We start from the raw sequence: 18,226 nt of genomic DNA, 5'->3' as shown, positions 1-18,226 counted from the left end.
CACTTGAAGGGCCCATCAAGTAGGGGCCTTTTGTGTAGCAAGTGCAATGGTAAGAGCACATCTGCTTTTAATGATATTTTGTTCTCATGTAGCACTTTTTGGAAAGCATGAGTGTCTGTCTTATACTGCATGCATGACTTATGTATGTTAAAAATTTTAATTATAAAAATTATAAACTAAAGTACAAAAACACAATTGCAAGGAAGTTGCAAAGTAGTACATATTTTATCTTCTCAATAGCATAAACATTAATGTGTTATCAAAATGTAAGAATTCTGAAAACGACAGTGGGTGTTTCATGTCATATTATACTTTTTTAATGGAACTCCTGACATATAATATCACACTTTAGTAAAAGAGTGTGGCAGGTGTGATGCTGCCTGTATAATATGCACAGTCTGCAGTTGGGTCTATATTACGTCGTCGAAAAGCCTTAACATCGATCACCACTCTCTCAACAAATATCCAGCAAAATTCACTTCCGCGATTCACTGAATACTTACAGGGCAAAAACATAGTTGGCCATCTACACAATTTTGCCTTTTTCTCCACCGTAGTGCGATCTCAGAGTTGGTATATTTAGTTGGGGGGCACAGCCCCCCACATGGGTGGGTTGGTTGAGCTAGATTTAGGTCTGTTGGGTTGCAGGGCAAGTATTTGTTTGCCCTTTATGTATTCAGTGAATCGCGGAAGTGAATTTCTCTGAATACGTGTTGACGGAGTGGTACTCAATGTTAAGGTTTTTCAACTACGTAATAAAGACCTTCTGCAATTCAGTATTTCTGTTATTATTAATCTACAGTCATATGTTAATTAGTAGCTGAATTTTTAATCCCATATAGTTTGTGTTTTGGTTTTATGAGTGTTGCATCTCATCACAGTTGATGGAAACAACTAATCCGTTTCATTATTCTTGCATGACTAGTTTAATACAGTTTAATATTTGATACAGTTTAATATTTTGTTCATTAATTCAAACTCTTTCCTGTGTTGTCAAGCACCTGGTCACCCATAGTAATTCTTTTGTATTTGCTGGGTAACACATAAAGGTGCTACATATCATATGAAGCTATAACATGCATTATTTTTTGTTATCTCAACAACTGCCTCTGTTAAAAAGCCTTAGTTTAGTAGCACAAGGTTTGCACCATTTCAGGGTCATTCCTGCTAGCTCCTCCCACACTGGGTTCTGGTAACACTAACAAAGGTTCGTTGCTGCCATTAGTAGTTTTCACTTACATATGTGTGTCACTGTATCCATGTCTGCAGAGTGGCAGGACTGAGGTCCTCTGACCCCAAACATTGTACCCGTGTCAACAGAGTGACAGGACTGAGGTCCTCTGATCCCAAACATTGTACCCATGTCAACAGAGTGGCAGGACTGAGGTCCACTGACCTCAAGCATTGTACCCATATCTGCAGAGTGGCAGGACTGAGGTCCTCTGACCCCAAACATTGTACCCATATCTGCAGAATGGCAGGACTGAGGTCCTCTGACCTCAAACATTGTACCCATGTCAACAGAGTGGCAGGACTGAGGTCCTCTGACCCCAAACATTGTACCCATGTCTACAGAGTGACAGGACTGAGGTCCTGTGAACAAAAACATTGTACCCATGTCTGCAGGGTGGCAGGACTCAGGTCCTCTGACCTCAAACATTGTACATATGTCTACAGAGTGGCCGGACTCAGTTCTTCTGACCCCAAAGCAGGATCATATTCTCTGGAATGCATCATTGTTCTTCACTTGGACATCCTTTATAACAGACCATAGCTCCCAAGTAAGTGTTCCAGAAAATAGTGTCACATTCAGCATAGTCATCTTGTCGTCTTTAATTGTTGACTTTGTATTGTAGCAATATTTTGGAAAAAAATATGTTTTAATGTCTTTTATAATTGCTCTTTAAAATTTTTCTTGCTTTTGTGGTGTACTAAACATATTGACAGAGTCGATGGTATTTCTAAATGGCTATTATTTGTTTTATTTTGCAGCTTCCAGTCATGTTTTCAAATACGTCTGATGTCGTTGACAGCCCATATGTCCCCAGGAAGACAAATCAGATGCCTGTTTTGCCCAAGTCTGCACCTACTGTAGTGATGTCTCCATGGGCTGTATGCCCCGGGCAAGCTCTTGATTTTCAGCTAAGACTGATCTTTCCTTCAGGAACAAAGCTAACAGAGGGAGCACCCAGTTTCTGGTACCTCTCAGTGGAAGGTATGATGACAATCAAACAGTAGCTGCACATTGAGCTCGACAAATGTGTTCCCAGTATTGAACTATAAGGTAGTTAAACATTCCCTTTGGCTGCTTGAAGTACAGTGCTGATAAAACAGCACTTCACGTATCATCAGTCAGATTTGTTTTTGGCACAGTGAATATGTTTGCATTGCACAAAAATACTAACTGCAATGAAACACAAAATAGTTTTGATATGTTTGCTAATATTTGATAGTCAATGTTGCAGTTGATATACATGCTGTTGGTAGGTGTTTACATCATGTTTCAGTTCCACAAAACACTTATCTAGCCCCCCTGCACCCCACACCCCCTGCTGCTTAAATATACCAACTCCGAGACCACACTACATTGAGGTAAATGGAAATCTCCCCTTACAGAGATTTCCATTTACCCATTTGATGTTCTGCCCTTTTGGCATTCTCAATTCAACAATATCAAATTCGATATTGTCAGCATTCGAGATGCTGATATAGACCCTTATGAAGAACTTTGCTGTGTATTAACTTGTTACATACATGCTTTGTTATTGAAAATCTCTGTGAAATAGTCCTTGCACTCTAAGGACCTCTTACTTAAGTTGGCCACTGTCCCCTTTAGCTTGACCAATAGACTATATTGCATTTGCCAGTTTTATATAGTGTTACGAAATGACAGACAGCCTGTTTTACTTGCATCTCTTTGTTAATTGTTTTGTTCTGGCTATCAGCTGATTGCTGTCAGTTATAAATTGACCTGAGGGTATCCCCTACACAACATGGCTTCAGTCATTCCCATAGTACTAGCACTACCCTTCTAACCTGTATAGATACCGTGACTGTTGATAAAGTAGATGTAATGGCAAACTAATCCCTTCATTATTTCTAGACTTGTCTAAAGCTTTCAACACAGTTTGCCACAGCAAACTTCTACTTCAGATGTCCTAACTAGGTCCACCCTTCTGTGATTCAAAAGATACCCATCCAATAGGTATCCATCAGTTAAATGGCACTCCACCCTCTCTCCATACCTTCCAGTCACCACTGGTGTACCACAAGGCTCTATCCTTGGGCCCTTCCTTTTTAACATTTTCATCAACACCCTCTATACATCCACATAACAGGCCACCCTAATACAATATGCAGATGATTCCACTCTCATTTGCAGATCTGACAATGTGGTACACCTCCAAAAACTTACTCAGGAAGCTTTAGCAGCGATTGAAACATAGTTTTATAACTCACAACTCATGCTCAACCCAAAAAAGACCAAACTACTACTTTTTTTATCCAAATCCCATAATCTTACATTCGACCTGCATATACAAAATTGCATAAGAAAAACTCATCAAAGACTAGGAATGTTTTACAGAGCCAAAACTGTTCTCACCACTGCAACTAAAAACTGCACTTGTCACTATTTATCTCGTCACCACACTTCTTTATGGTGTTCCCATCCTTACTAACACCCAGGCTTCACAAATATTGAAATTTGAAGAATGCTATAACAAAGTTGTTTAATTTACAGCATATACCCCTTTCAGATCCCACCATTATGTAGCACTGAAAAGCCTAAATTGGTTAGAACTACCCCCGTCAACTAACATACATACAGCTTCTTCCACCTATAAAATTATCCAGCATCCATCTGCCAGTCTACCACTGAAAAACATTCTACACAACTATGTTTCCAGTCAGTCATTGCAATCCAGTGACCAAAAACTCCTGTCTGTCTACAAACCTAGCAGATCTGATGGGCATCGTCTGTACTCGTACAAGGTTGCTAAGGCCTGGAATTTCTTATCTGTAGCCATCAGGTCTATAACCTCCCTCCCATCTCTCAAAACACTCTGAAAGACTTACTAGCTAAAATCTGGCTTTGTTCTTGCTCAAAACCAGGATAAACTATATCCCTAAATGTGAACAAGTACCTTTTCATTCCTTAAACCTCCTTACTTTCCATTCTTCGTTTGCTTCTTTACTGCTAATTCTCTTCCCTGACTTTCTCTCTAAATGTACCATAAGCCTGTTTTTCTCTCACTTCATGTTGTAGTTCCTGTCTGTATTAGACTAACTGAACTTTTAATTTCTCTACAAACTGTCTGAAATTTCTCTAATTATTAAAAGACTTGTCATATACCTTGTATCGATTCTTAACCAATGTTTTATATTATGTCTAATTTGTTATGTTTAAACTGTAGATGTTTTGTGTCTTATTTTTGAAGATTGTGAAATTATTGTTCTTCAAATGTTTTGTAATAATTTGGAACTTTTCCTCTGGCCTCCACTGAAAATGGGCATCTACCCAGTTGGACTTTCTCAGTAATCAAATGACAATAAATAAATACAGAAATACATCAAATCACTACTTAAACTAAAGCCTGTTCTCCTTCAGCTGATTGATTATTATGATTTTTGACAGTAAAACATTTGCCTGAATGGATTCCCATTAAAGTAGTGTAAGAAGGTTATAATATTTTTCACTGTATTGGTTCAGACTTTTAGATTAAATACTGTAGTGTAATGATTAGTTTTCAGTAACGCCCCTCAGGAAATACTCTAAAACATAACTCCCCCTGCTATCACTAGGGACCAGATCCTCAATGCTTTCTCTAAGGCCAAGAACACTGCACCAATGGGCCCTGACAATATCCCAGTATGCCTTCTAAATAGCATGAAACATGACCTGTTTTGCCATCTAGAATCACTATTGAACCATAGCCTCCAAACAGGCTTCACATCTCATGAATGGAGAACAGCAGCCATTACCCCTCTTCATAAAGGGGGACCATCTACAGACCCTGGAAACTACAGATGCATCAGTCTCACTAGTCTCATATGCAAAGACATGGAAAAAATTATCATGGAAATGATCACTAATGACATAGGAAATCTCCAGACACTGGGACCCCACCCAGTTTGGGTTCGTCAAGGCAGTCATGCCTACTGAAACTGGTGGACATCTTTGAGAAGGTCATCAACACAATGGATGAGGGCAAAATATTTGACACTGCCTACCTTCACCTGGCCAAGGCATTTGACACAATACCTCACTCGGGCATTGTTGACAAACTCAAGAGATTAGGTACAAACACTTATGTCACCCACTGGTTAGACAGCTGGCTCACAGACAGGACCCAGGAAGTTAGAATTGGGGATTCCACCTTTACAAAGAGGCCGGTCACAAGTGGAGTCCCTCAGGGATCAGTCCTTGGACCGCTCCTTTTTGGCATTTTCTTCTCAGAAGTCAAGAGTAACATCAAGGGCCTCTGTCTGACCAAATTTGCAGATGATTGGAAATTAGGAGTAGTCATAGAATCCCCACTGACACAAATGTTCTCCAGGAAGGGCTGACATAGACAAATAACTGGTGTCAGGGCCGGGTCTTTATCACATCGTTGAATGCACAAGTGTTCGAACGATGTAATATCAAACTGAGAAGTTCGAAATGCAAGAAGTACGAACACACAGAACAGCGATTTTTTTCCTGGGGAAAAACATCACTGTTTCAGTACAAAAACCAAAAAAAAAAAAACACGTACTCTTTAAACTTATAGTAATGTGGAGAGTGAAGCCCCCCACACCCACCAACATGGGGGGCTGTGCCCCCCACACCCCCGCTACTTAACTATACCAACTCCGAGATCGTACCACAGTGGAGGAAATAGCAAAGCTGCAAAAACAGCCCACCAATTTTTTTCCCTGGGAAAAAAATCGTTGTTCTGTGGCTTCACTATTTTCACATTGTGGACATATGGGTTCGATATTACAACATCCGAACACCTGTGCATTCAAAGTTGTAATATAGACCCATCAGAGCCATGGACTAAAACTTAATGGCAAGAAATGCATAATAGTATCCTTTGGGACATAAGCCTTCCCTGGTAAGTATCATATTGACAACGTGCCCCTAAGAGAGAGGCAGATATGTATCCCAGACGTTACCCTTTCTCTAGAACAGGCTCCCCATCCATGTGAAGCTGAGTTCCTCCCTAACCCAATTCAAATATAACTTGGGCAATTAGTAGAGGGACAGGAAGTTCATCAGTTGCTTGATACCTATGTCTCTAATGGACACAGGCCGTCTGTAAATGGTTCATGTCCAAGGCTCCTGCTTGTAAATGTTTCATCTCCCAAGCCCCTGTTTGCACTTACCAAGCGTACCAGAACTTGTCAGAGATTTGATATGCATGGCTAGGCTTAAAAAGACCCCAGTGGTCATTAGCCTAGAACACACCTATGAACCTTTAATAGTGGCAAACAGAAGAAGGATGTGATTGCTACATTGAGCTGACTTTAATTGAAACAGGATTCTCTGAGTATACTTAATTGCATAGTAAGTGAATTGTGATTTTAGATATATATATCACCTCTGATATCATATAAATACCAAAGAGGCAGTGACACATTGGGGTTATCCTTCAGTACAAATACTTGTTTTCTATTTTTTGTGAAAAGTGGTGTGATCCATTTTGGACTCTTTTGTAGTATTCCTGCTGTGATGTGATTGGAATTGATTCATTGTTTCACAGAGAGCATCCCTCAGACCACAGTAATGCTCTTAAGCCTTCTCTAGATGCAGTAAAAGTAGCTCGGCCATCTCAGTATAGAATAAGTATTGGCTGTGCTGTAATTCATGCATGCACACATTTCACATAATCAGGAGGTGCAATGGTACATATTCTTTAGCTTTAGAATAAGTATTGGCTGTGCTGTAATTCATGCATGCACACATTTCACATAATCAGGAGGTGCAATGGTAATACATATTTAGCTTTTAATAAGTATTGGCTGTGCTGTAATTCATGCATGCATGCACACATTTCACATAATCAGCAGGTGCAATGGTACATATTCTTTAGCTTTTGATTCAGAGTAAAATAGTTAAAAATCATTGTTATTGTTCTGCATTTAGCTTGATCCCACATTAAAGTACTACTGTAGAGGTAATCCTTCAAATACTAGCATTATCAGACATGTTTGGGTCTCTCATGAAAAAGGGCAAACTTCCCACTGGAGGTTGGCTTCAAATTTTGAGAAACTAAGTCCTAGATTATTATGCCCCCTGATTCCTTTGTTGAATTGTGAGTAGTTTCCTCTAAATTATTTTGATTTAAAAAACCTCTAAAGATAGTTTTATGTATCTGTTGTGTAATAATTTATTCAGTTAATATCTGAGTAATCGATGTGTCCCATAAGTAATGCAGTATTGATTTTTAATTGTAGAAGTCTGGTGAGAATGTTTTTTATCTTTAGTAGCTATCGGGGTGATATTTCATGATGTTCTGTAGCACCCCTTGGATATTAAATTCACTCTGGGGTGAGATATGTATGAGTTTCAGTTCTAGATTGTGATGTAGTCCCTAGTATATATAGACACACTATCGCTGAGCCTGTAGTAATGAATGAAGGCAAACCCTAGGATTTGTGTATTAAAATTTGCATCCTTGGAGCAGCTATTACTTTGCATACTTCAGTATTCTTTGAACCAAAAGTGCCTGTAAATTACACATATTATTCAAGCTTCTTGCAGTTAGTGGGGTTATCTTCACCACTGTTCAGTTTGTTCGGTTTACTATGTTTTCTTTCTCGTGCTGTTTTTTTTTTTCAATTATGTTTAAGAAAAGACACTATGGAATTGGTTTACTATTTAGTAGCTGCAGTCCTCCAGCTGACATGAATTGCCATTTCCTGGAAAGCACTCACAATGTTATGCATGTCTCTGCAGGCTGACAGACACTGAATCCCATGTGTACACTACCAAGTTATTAGCCAAGTGCTGAAGGATTAGTTCTGTATCAAGGTATAATCCTAATTGATGGGAATATCCCATTTCATAGGTGGGTTTTCCCAGGCTTGCTTGGAAGTTCAAAATTTCCACTTTGCCTTTTTGCATATTAAGAAGGTTTGTCCTCCTAAATTGCATACCAGCCCACATGTTTTTAACTCCCAGGCTATGTGTTTTGCTAAGTTGTAATGCAGCTATTGTATTTTGTGCTGACTGTATGCTTACTGAAACAGGTGTAGGTAGGCGCTAATTAAGATACGAGTCTGATGTTCTTTTTTTTTTTTTAAAGAAAAGCATTTTTATTAAATTATCACTTATGACATATATGCAGTCATACATTTATATAAATGAAAACAAACCATGTTGACACAATCCTAGTTGCAAGTATTTTACCTCACAGACCATTCTGACATAATTTTAGTAGAAAACATTATACATCACATATAATCTATCCAATCATTGTCAGTCAAACATTACATTGTCCATTCAAATCCTGCCTTCTTTTAAACCTCTTTCCTTCCCTGTATGTATTGTTCTGAGAATTCCCGTTTTTTTCCTATGTAATTTGTTTCTACCCTATTCCAGTGATCTCTATTCCAAATGATTTATCTCTGTTACTATATTCACTTCTAGTACAGCTGGTTTAGACTTTGATTTCCATTTTCTAGTAATTGCTTTTTTGCCAGCCACCATAATTAGACTCATCAAGGCCTTACTATGTCTAGGCAATTCTGATTCTGTATCATAGCTCAGAAAAATAATTTCCTTCGTTATAATGCACATATTGGGGCAGATAGAACAGGATATGAGGACTGCCTGGGTCCACATGGGTGGGGCAACAGGAATAAAGAAGGAGAAGCCATTCTGTCTGGCAAATGGCTTGAAAGTAGCCAACACATGGTTCAGAAAGAGAGACATTCACAATATCACATACAAGAGTAGTCAAAATGCAACTCAGGTAGACTTCCTCCTAGTAAGGAAAAGGCACTGGGACAGAATCCATGATTGCAAAGTCATCCCCAGTGAAACAGTCAGCCCACAGCATAAACCACTACTTGCCACAATCAGCTGCAAGCAGTGGTCAGAGGAGGCTTTAAGGTCAACAGAGGACCAAGCTGAAGACCTGGAAGTTGACTGAAAAGAAAGTACAGCAGTTCAAGGAATTACTCAGGGCTCTTGCACCTCAAGAAGAGGAAGAAATAGGTGGAGTTGAAGAAGAATGGTAGTGCCTAAAAACAGCATGTGTTAGGACTACAGAAAAGATATGTGCTGAGCCAGGTATGGAAATAAGGTACATAAGGAAAGCTGGTGGTGGAATGGAAAAGTCCAGGAAGTCATCAAAAGAAAGGAGGAGTGCAGAAAGAAATGGGAGATAGAAAAGACTGACCAGGCTAGGAAGGACTACTGGTTGGCTAACAAAGAAGCTAAGAAAGGAGTTGCAGTAGCAAAGAACAGGGCATCAGAGGCACTGTACCAACTTCTGGAAAGTGACTCAGTAAGGGGCACAAAGAAACTATATCAGATTGCAAGGCAGGCTAGGAAGGACTACTGGTTGGCTAACAAAGAAGCTAAGAAAGAAGTTGCAGTAGCAAAGAATAGGGCATCAGAGGCACTGTACCAACTTCTGGAAAGTGACTCAGTAAGGGGCACAAAGTAACTATATCAGATTGCAAGGCAAAGACAGAAAGATAAAGAAGATAGTCAGACACCCTTCATAAGGGATGCCAGCAACAACCTGCTCACCAGCTCACAGGACATCAAAGGCAGATGGAAGGAGTATTTCCAGCAGCTTCTGAATGAAGAAAACCCCACAGAAGCTGTACTGCCCCAGAAACAGCCTACAATGAGAGAAGTGGTGGAGCCCACCCTAGAAGAACAGCACTAAGGAAGACAAAGTCAGGGAAAGTAGCAGGCTCAGATGAGGTCACAGCAGATATGATAAAGATGCTGGGTAAGATAGGGGAGAAATGGCTCCTGAGGGTACTCATAGTAGTGTGGAAAGAAAGGCATATTCTAGATGACTGGAGAATAAGCATACTCGTGCCAGTGTACAAAAACAAAGGGGATATCCACAACTGTGGGTAGTACAGAGGCATCACACTTCTATCACAGTGCATGAAAGTTCTGGAGAAGGTGATTGATAAATGGATACGCAGAGTATGTAAGATGGGAGATGAGCAGTTTAGATTCAGATCAGGATGCAGCACAACTGACCTGATGTTTGCAGTGAGACAGATACTTGAGAAGAAGCTAGAGATGAAGAGAGAGTCCAACTGGGCATTCATAGACTTGGAGAAAGTATATGACAAGGTCCCAAGAAAGCTGATCTGGGCAGTACTGTGGTGGTTTGAAGTCCCAGAAACATTGGTAGAATTAGTGCAGGCTATGTACAAAGACCCAATGACTCAAGTACGGACATTGTTTCATCTTACAGAGGGGTTCTCAGTGGGTGTACATCAGGGTTCAGCTCTGAGCCCACTGCTGTTCATATTGGTGATGGACTACATTAGCAAACAGGTTGGAGGGGAGGGATCAACAAAGCTGCTGTATGCAGACGATGTGGCAGTACAGGCAGACTGAGAGCTAGAACTTCAGCAAAGGATAGGATAATTGAAGGCACATGGGATGAACTAAGCACAGATAAGATGGTGGTAATGGCAGCAAATTGGGGAAATCAGAAGAAGCTGAGAATAGAAATAGAAAGGAAGATAGTGGAACAGGTAAACCGCTTTAAGTATCTGGGAGGAGTTGAGGAGAAGGGTAGTCTGAATGAAGAGGTCAAAGCTAGAATCAAAGGGGCTGTAGCCAACTGGCATGGAGTATCAGGTATAGTCTATGACAGAAAAATGCCAAATAAGCTGAAAAGTAAGGTGTGCAAGACATTGTGCGACCAGTACTACTGTATGGTACAGAAACCCATGTAGAAATATGGGAAAAAAGGAGCAGTTTAAGAAGTTAGAGGTGATGGAAATGAAGTGCTTGGGAAGGGTGGTAGGATGTACACTGTGGGACAGGTGAAGAAATGAGGACATAAGAGCAGAAGCCAAAGTAACTCCAATTGCAGAAAAGATCAAAGAGAACAGATTACGGTGGTTTGGGCACATGTGCAGAAAAGCAGAAGACAATCTGGTGAGGACAGTTTGGGACAGACAGGAAGAAGGTAAGAGGAAGCGAGGGCGTCCAGCAAAGAGGTGGATGGATTGTGTGAAAGAAGATCTGCGACAGTCAGGCATGAGTGTTGAAGAAGGCAGGAGTGTGGCACTGAATAGAGATAGTTGGTGATAGTTAACATGATACCCTGACCCCGTGTAGAAATATGGGAAAAAAGGAGCTGATTATGATGATTACACCAATTTGTTTACCCAGTATCTCTGACAGAGTAGTGTACAAGGAATCTGTAAAATCTGCCAGCTCATTACACTTCCAGAAAATGTGTTCACAATTACCTCTTTCTTCCCATCACACCTACAACATTTGCTGTCTACCTGAAGAAAAATTCACTGGCGTCTGCTTGGTATGTAAAATTTCTATGTAGACATTTCCTAGCAAAAATCCTAAATCTTCTATATTTTGTTGCATTTTGGGAGACAAACATATATCCCCCCATTGTTTCTTTGTGAATTGCTTATCCAGTCTCTCTTCACAATCCTTTCTAACCTCCTCTGACTAATTCTTATAGTTATCATGCAATATTTTATATGCTGTACTAAATATTCCTTTTTTAAAAGCAACTTTTGTTTTAGGTTCTACTACAAACTCTACCAGTGCTAGTCTTTCATTTATGACCCCCCCCCATTTATTTCTCTTTGCCTGCAATCTGACATCAATCCTTGAGAGGAAAGGCAGTGTCTAACCTGCAGTCCAAATAAATTCTTGGCCTCGTCCCATTCTATCATCCTTCCCTCTCCAGTTATTTGTTCCCAATATCTTGGTTCCTTTGCCAGTTTTCTCCAGTAAATTCCAGACCCACCTTGCCTATTGTCTGTATCCCTAATTGCAGTCATCCCTATTGGCAGAATCTTCTTTTTCTATTCCCACATTGGCTTAGTTCTTAGGATACTTTCTGCTACTTTATAGATGTAATATTCTGTATAATTATTGTTATTCTCCTTAAAGTCCTGCATCCAACATCCCAGTCTCTCCTTGTTTCTTGAGCATCCCCCTGTTTCATCATCATCCCTTTCCACTTTGAATTATAGTTTTCTGCTTGTGGTATGTATAGGAGCCTTAACTGTGTAGCTCTGAAATACCCCTTCGAATTGGGTAACCCCAATCCCCCCTGTTCTACTGGAAGAATCCCCTTATCTCATTTGACTCTTGCTGTCTTCCTCTCCCAGATAAAATCCTTCAGCTCTTTATTAGTTGCTGTCCACAACTTCTCCTATATAAAAATATATCTGACCCGTGTATAAGACTAACAGGATTAAAAACAGTTTAGTTGTTTGTATCTCACTGTCCCAATTGCTTGTATCTTACTGTTCGTATCCAAAGAACAAAGCTTCCATTTTCTCAGTTTTTGTATTATCTTTTGTTTTGTTTAATGTCTTCCCACATATCCTTAGCTGCCACACCAGAATCATGTTTAATCCACACTCCTAAATACTTCATTTTATCATGTCCCATAAATATGGATATTGCTGAACTTATTCATGTGTGAGAACATAATTTACAGCTGCTGTTCTTGTTTTAGCTTCATTAATTTTGTATCCTGAAAAGATTTGAAAGTGTCTCAAAATGTTCTACAACACTGTAATGTCCTTTTCTGGTTTTATCAGGTATAAAATAATATCAGCTGCAAATAGAGCTAGCTTTTCGTGACTACCATACCAATTATATCCTTGAATTTCTGAGTCCCTTAGTTTCATTGCCAGTGGTTTAACTATAATGCAAATAACAAAGGGGAAAGAGGCCAACCCTGTCTGGTTCCTCTGCTCAAACAGAAATTATCAGAGAGGAACCCACCCCCTTTAATTTTCGCCTCTGATCCCTCATATATCCTCCTCATAATTTTATCAGGGAATGCAAAAGCTTAAATTGCCCTGCTCATAAAGTCCCAGCATATTCTGTCAAATGCTTTCTCTGCATCAAGACCCACCAAGAACAATGGTATTTTCTTATATTCTGTTTCCCTCTGGATCATCTGTGTTCTGTTAATGTTGTCAAATGTTTGCCTCCCCTCCACAAAACCACACTGATCCATATCTATCAGTTTTGGCATCACTTATTCTTTTAGCCATTATAGACATGAACAGTTTGTAATCATGGTTTAGTATTGAAATGGGCCTGTATGAAGCTGGATCTGATAGATCTTTACCCTCTTTAGGTATTACACCTACCACCACATTTTTCCAGGATGCAGTTACTTCTCCTCCTCTTAAGATACTGTCAAACAAAACCTTCGAGATCTTTATCAGTTTTTCCCTCCTAGCTTCCAGACTTTCACAGGAATACCATCTATTCCTGGAGACTTTCCTGTAGATCGGTTATACATCACCATTTTTATCTCATCTCCTGCTAATGTTCTTGCCACTGTTTTTACCTCTGAAGTTTGCCTGCATTTACCGTCTTATGCCGTTAGCATAATCACTATCTATGACTAGAAAACCAGTGAAGTAGACATTGGTAAAGTTGGTAACCCTCTGGATGTAAGTTACCTAAATTGTTTCAGTGACTGTTATTAGGTCATGCTTAACAGACTTATTGTAGAAGCGATGGATGGATAGAGATTGAACTGGGTAATAATAAGGAGGCATTTGAAAGTAGGTGGGTTGTTATCGTTTTTATAGGTCGGTCTTAGGTTCCGATATCATGTGAGGCATGGAATAGTTATTTATTTATTTGTTTGCATTTGTTTACCAGGAAGATCCACTGGGCCAAGGTGAGTCCATTTTCAGTGGAGGCCCGGGGAGAAAAGCTCCACACTAAAGTTAAGAGTACAATATGAACTAAACACAATACAGAATATTTACAGTGTACAACACATGAAATTATGTAGTACACACAGATCATAGCAAGCAATACAGCCACATAGGAAGATTGCAGTTGAGCATTTACAGTAATACTTCTAGAAATATTAGTGCTTATACAATAAAATGTATGTTTCATGATTTTCAACACTTAGAGGGTATGAATAGACAGGAAATGATGAGGGAATACAAGCAGGTGAGTTACGGGGAATTGAGTGATACAAAGTTGTGAAGACTGAGAGCACAGGTAGAAGTAGATGTGGTGGCATTGAGGGGAAAGTAGGTTTTAGGGAATGTGTATAGGGATTAATTTGTTTGCTGGTAAACAGCAAACTTTGTGAGTATTGGATTCATTTGTTAGCTGCTGATAGTAAAATTTGGAGAGGGTTGGTTACTAACAAATAATATCGATAATATTGGGAGGATAGTTAAGAGTTACCAGTGTAATCTTTAGGCAGTAGCATGAGTTGAACTTTTCTAAATATAAGGTTCTCAGGCAGGGAATGACCATGTGCACGTGGAATATGCAGTTGGGGGACCCAGGCTACAAAATGTGACATTCCGAAAATATTTGGGTGTTATCATTGCAAAGAACTTGGTTTATCAGGCATAGCATGATCTGATATCAGCAAAGGCAAATTACATGCTGAAATGTATATTTGGGGTAGCATAATCCAAGTTGTAATACCCCTTAATTAAACACTGTTTAGGCCAAAGTGGGAATTCTTTATGCATTTCCAGTGACCTTACAGGGGAAAAGAAAATTACAGCACTGAAAAGGATGCTAAAAAAGCCAGCTAGGTTGGTGTGGGGAGACAGTGCAGAGTATATGGGGAAAGACTATATGCGTTGTGCCTTTATTCAGTTGAAGAAAGGTAAGAGACAGAAGATATGAAACGTGCTTTCCTGAAGGGCACAGTGGAAAGGGAAGTTGTTACACAGCATTGTTTTTTTCCCTGTTACAATGCATGTGCACAGTGAGTTGTAAGTGCTTGAATCTACAGATGACTCACTGAACGGTATTAAAGTATAACATTTAAAGTCAGAGTTATAAATTACATAATGTTATTTATTTACTATGTTACAGTCATGAAAATGTCAAAATGACAAGGCGTACTTGGTATGTGGAAGTCTGTGTACTTTATGTTCTAGTTTAATAACTTGGTACTGTTAAAATTACATGCGGAATAGGAAGGACCAGGCTTGCTCCAAACATCAAGGGTGTGTGGTTTAATACTGATATGAGGCAATAAAGTTTTTACCAAAAGAGTGGCTGATACATAGAATAATTTACTAGAATAGTTGAATGCTGTTTGGTCGGTGCTGGCTTTGAAAACAGCTTGGAATTGTGAAAGAAATGAGATGAGTAAGGGAGGAAGAGCTACCTTAGTCTAATTGCCCCAGTCTAGCCTAGGAAATGTTTTAAGAACATTTAAGCCAGGAAAAAAAATGCATCTGCAGTAAGTAAAAAGGTTGCTTAAGTAAGCAATAAAATATCTTTACATCAGTGTTGTAAAAATCTTGCGGACTGTCCTACACCTTCCCTATCATGAATACTACTAAGCTTGATAAGGTTGTTAATCTGTACATGTCCTCCCAAAATGCATATGTCCTCTACAATCACATCAAACATTTCATACCTTTCCTTTCAGGTTGTCTTAACTCATTCTGTCCACTATAGCTCTTTTGAGTCTGTACCTTTAACTCCCAGTGGGTGTGGCTTGAGCCTGTAAATAAATGAAGTTATCACCTCACAGTTCTAACAAATACTCAGTGACAGAGGTCAAATATCAATACAGTTGTGTCTGCCATTATATATGCTCCAAGGTAAAATATTCTGATATCTTGTATGTAGCATGATTTTGGAATTATTACTGCAAATATGAACAAGGAATATTTGATGCCTGTAGGCGTCACTCGGCTATAATAAGTTAAATCAGCCTGTGGTCAGGTAGGCTGAAAGATAGTAGCTGGAGAGCAGGTTGTGGTTCAGGAAGGAGAGTGGACCTTAACTTCTATGTGGAGGTTCTAAAGTTTTCTTATTAGATTCCTTCAAATCTTTGAAATTACGTAAGTTGGCTTGAGTCAGTATTCGTTTAAAGAAACTTTAAACATTGACTCAAGGTGACTAATCTTCTAAGATTTGAAGGAATCTAATGCAAAAACGATGGAACTTGCAGATAGAAGCTAAGGTTCACTCTCCATCCTGAACCAGAACCTGCTCTGCAGCTACTCCCTGTAACATTTGTTCTATCCATCCTGGATGGGGTTTCTAGGCTCCCCCACCTTGGTTCAGCTTGGATCAGACTGCTCCCATCACTTGGGACCTTTACTTTTATTGTTGTAGACTGAATGATGACTTTGACATCTTTATGTAGTGCTTAGAAATCCCATAAACTCAAACAATAAGCCAGACTGCTCGTGATCTGATGTCCCTGACATCTTGATCTTAAGTGGTTGTTTACAGTGCCAGACTGCTCGTGATCTGATGTCCCTGACATCTTGCACTAAAGTGGTTGTTTACAGGGCCAGACTGCTCATGATCTGATGTCCCTGACATCTTGCACTTAAGTGGTTGTTTACAGTGCCAGACTGCTCGTGACCTGATGTCCCTGACATCTTGCACTAAAGTGGTTGTTTACAGTGCCAGACTGCTCATGGTCTGATGTCCCTGACATATTGCACTAAAGTGGTTGTTTACAGTGCCAGACTGCTTGTGGTCTGATGTCCCTGACATCTTGCACTAAAGTGGTTGTTTTACTGCCCAGACTGCTGTGATCTGATGTGTCCCTGATCTCTTGCTAAGTGGTGGTTTTTTAGTGCCAGACTGTTTGTGGTCTGATGTCCTAAAGTGGTTGTTTACAGTGCCAGACTGCTCGTGGTCTGATGTCCCTGATATCTTGTACTAAAGTGGTTGTTTACAGCTGCCAGACTGCTTGTGATCTGATGTCCCTGACATCTTGCACTAAAGTGGTTATTTAGTGCCAGACTGTTTGTGGTCTGATGTCCCTGACATTATGCACTAAAGTGGTTGTTTACAGTGCCAGACTGCTCGTGGTCTGATGTCCCTGTCATCTTGCACTTAAGTGGTTGTTTACAGGGCCAGCCTGCTCGTGATCTGATGTCCTTGACATCTTGCACTTAAGTGGTTGTTTCCAGTGCCAGACTGCTCATGATCTGATGTCCCTGATATCTTGCACTAAAGGGGTTGTTTACAGGGCCAGACTGCTCATGATCTGATGTCCCTGACATCTTGCAATTAAGTGGTTGTTTGCAGTTTTTTTTACTTTTCCTTATTTGCTAGAATGACAGAAGATACATTGAAATTATCAGCTGCTTTAAGTTGCACACAGATGTGTCACTAGCCCTTCCTGTATTCCTGTGTTGCTAGCCCTTCCTGTATTCCTGTGTTGCCTGAAACTCAGTTCCTGCCCACAAAAAGATACATTTTTGTCACTTCCATACCCTGAGGGCATCAGGAGTTCATTAACACAAATGATATTCCTATGGACAGTTTAAATAATAGGATGATAGAAGATTACTAGACTATTGACCCAGAGGTCATTTTAAGCCTAGCCATTTCATTCCAATGTGAAACCACAGAAATGCTAATCAGTACCCAAGATTGCATTTAGTGATGATGCCCTTGTCCTGGAGGGTTGTGGGCACTATCCCCAGTAAAAATTTATAGTGCCCCATCCAGGTTCTTCTTTAAGAGTCATAGAAGTGCTGTGTTTCAAACGAATTGGTAGCCTGTTGCAAAGATGCGACACTCGCTGAGAGATAAATCTGTCCGTCCAGCATGTCCTGTTTAAGTTGCAGGCCATGTTTAGGTCCTTGGAATTGGTAGCTCTAGTCCCATTTGATTTATTTTATATAGCGAGTTCATTAGGTTTGGGTAAGAAGTCCATGCAATTTCTTTTCATGTGCCATCACTGGCCAGCACAAAAGCTTCTGCAAAAAATTCAGGACCGGCAATACAAGCCAGTCTGAGAGTGGAACACTGATGCGGAGATCACAGTGGTGAAATTATACCTGTTTTTAAAAGCTCAGTCTTTGCTGCCCCAGCAGGAAAAATATCTAGAAACGGTGTTTCCATAGTTAGTGTTACAGTGATATTCAGAATAAAAACAATACTAGTCAAACTTGATTATCATTTGTATAAAATAAAGGAATCGTGTTTCTTCTATTCAGTTGCCCTCAGAAGTACTTACCTAAGGGTCAGTTACTGGTGCCTGTTATATTTATTGCCAATGAT

The 18,226-nt window shown here is 39.8% G+C and overlaps 1 protein-coding gene across 1 annotated transcript in view; it reads left to right on the top strand.

The window, feature by feature from the left end:
* The window catches only part of NHLRC2 (NHL repeat containing 2), a 2,274,872-nt gene that overhangs the window by 2,087,181 nt on the left and 169,465 nt on the right, over nucleotides 1–18,226 (top strand). Inside the window, exon 10 of the mRNA XM_044055938.1 lies at nucleotides 1,993–2,215. Coding sequence (XP_043911873.1) covers nucleotides 1,993–2,215 — 223 coding nt within the window. The remainder of the gene's footprint in view (nucleotides 1–1,992; nucleotides 2,216–18,226) is intronic.

Source organism: Protopterus annectens, chromosome 14.part0, assembly GCF_019279795.1.
Source record: "Protopterus annectens isolate FY-2018-M chromosome 14.part0, PAN1.0, whole genome shotgun sequence".
Lineage (NCBI taxonomy): Eukaryota > Metazoa > Chordata > Ceratodontiformes > Protopteridae > Protopterus > Protopterus annectens.
The sequence above is the reverse complement of the archived record's forward strand: the minus strand, read 5'-3'. Positions and strand labels throughout refer to the sequence as shown.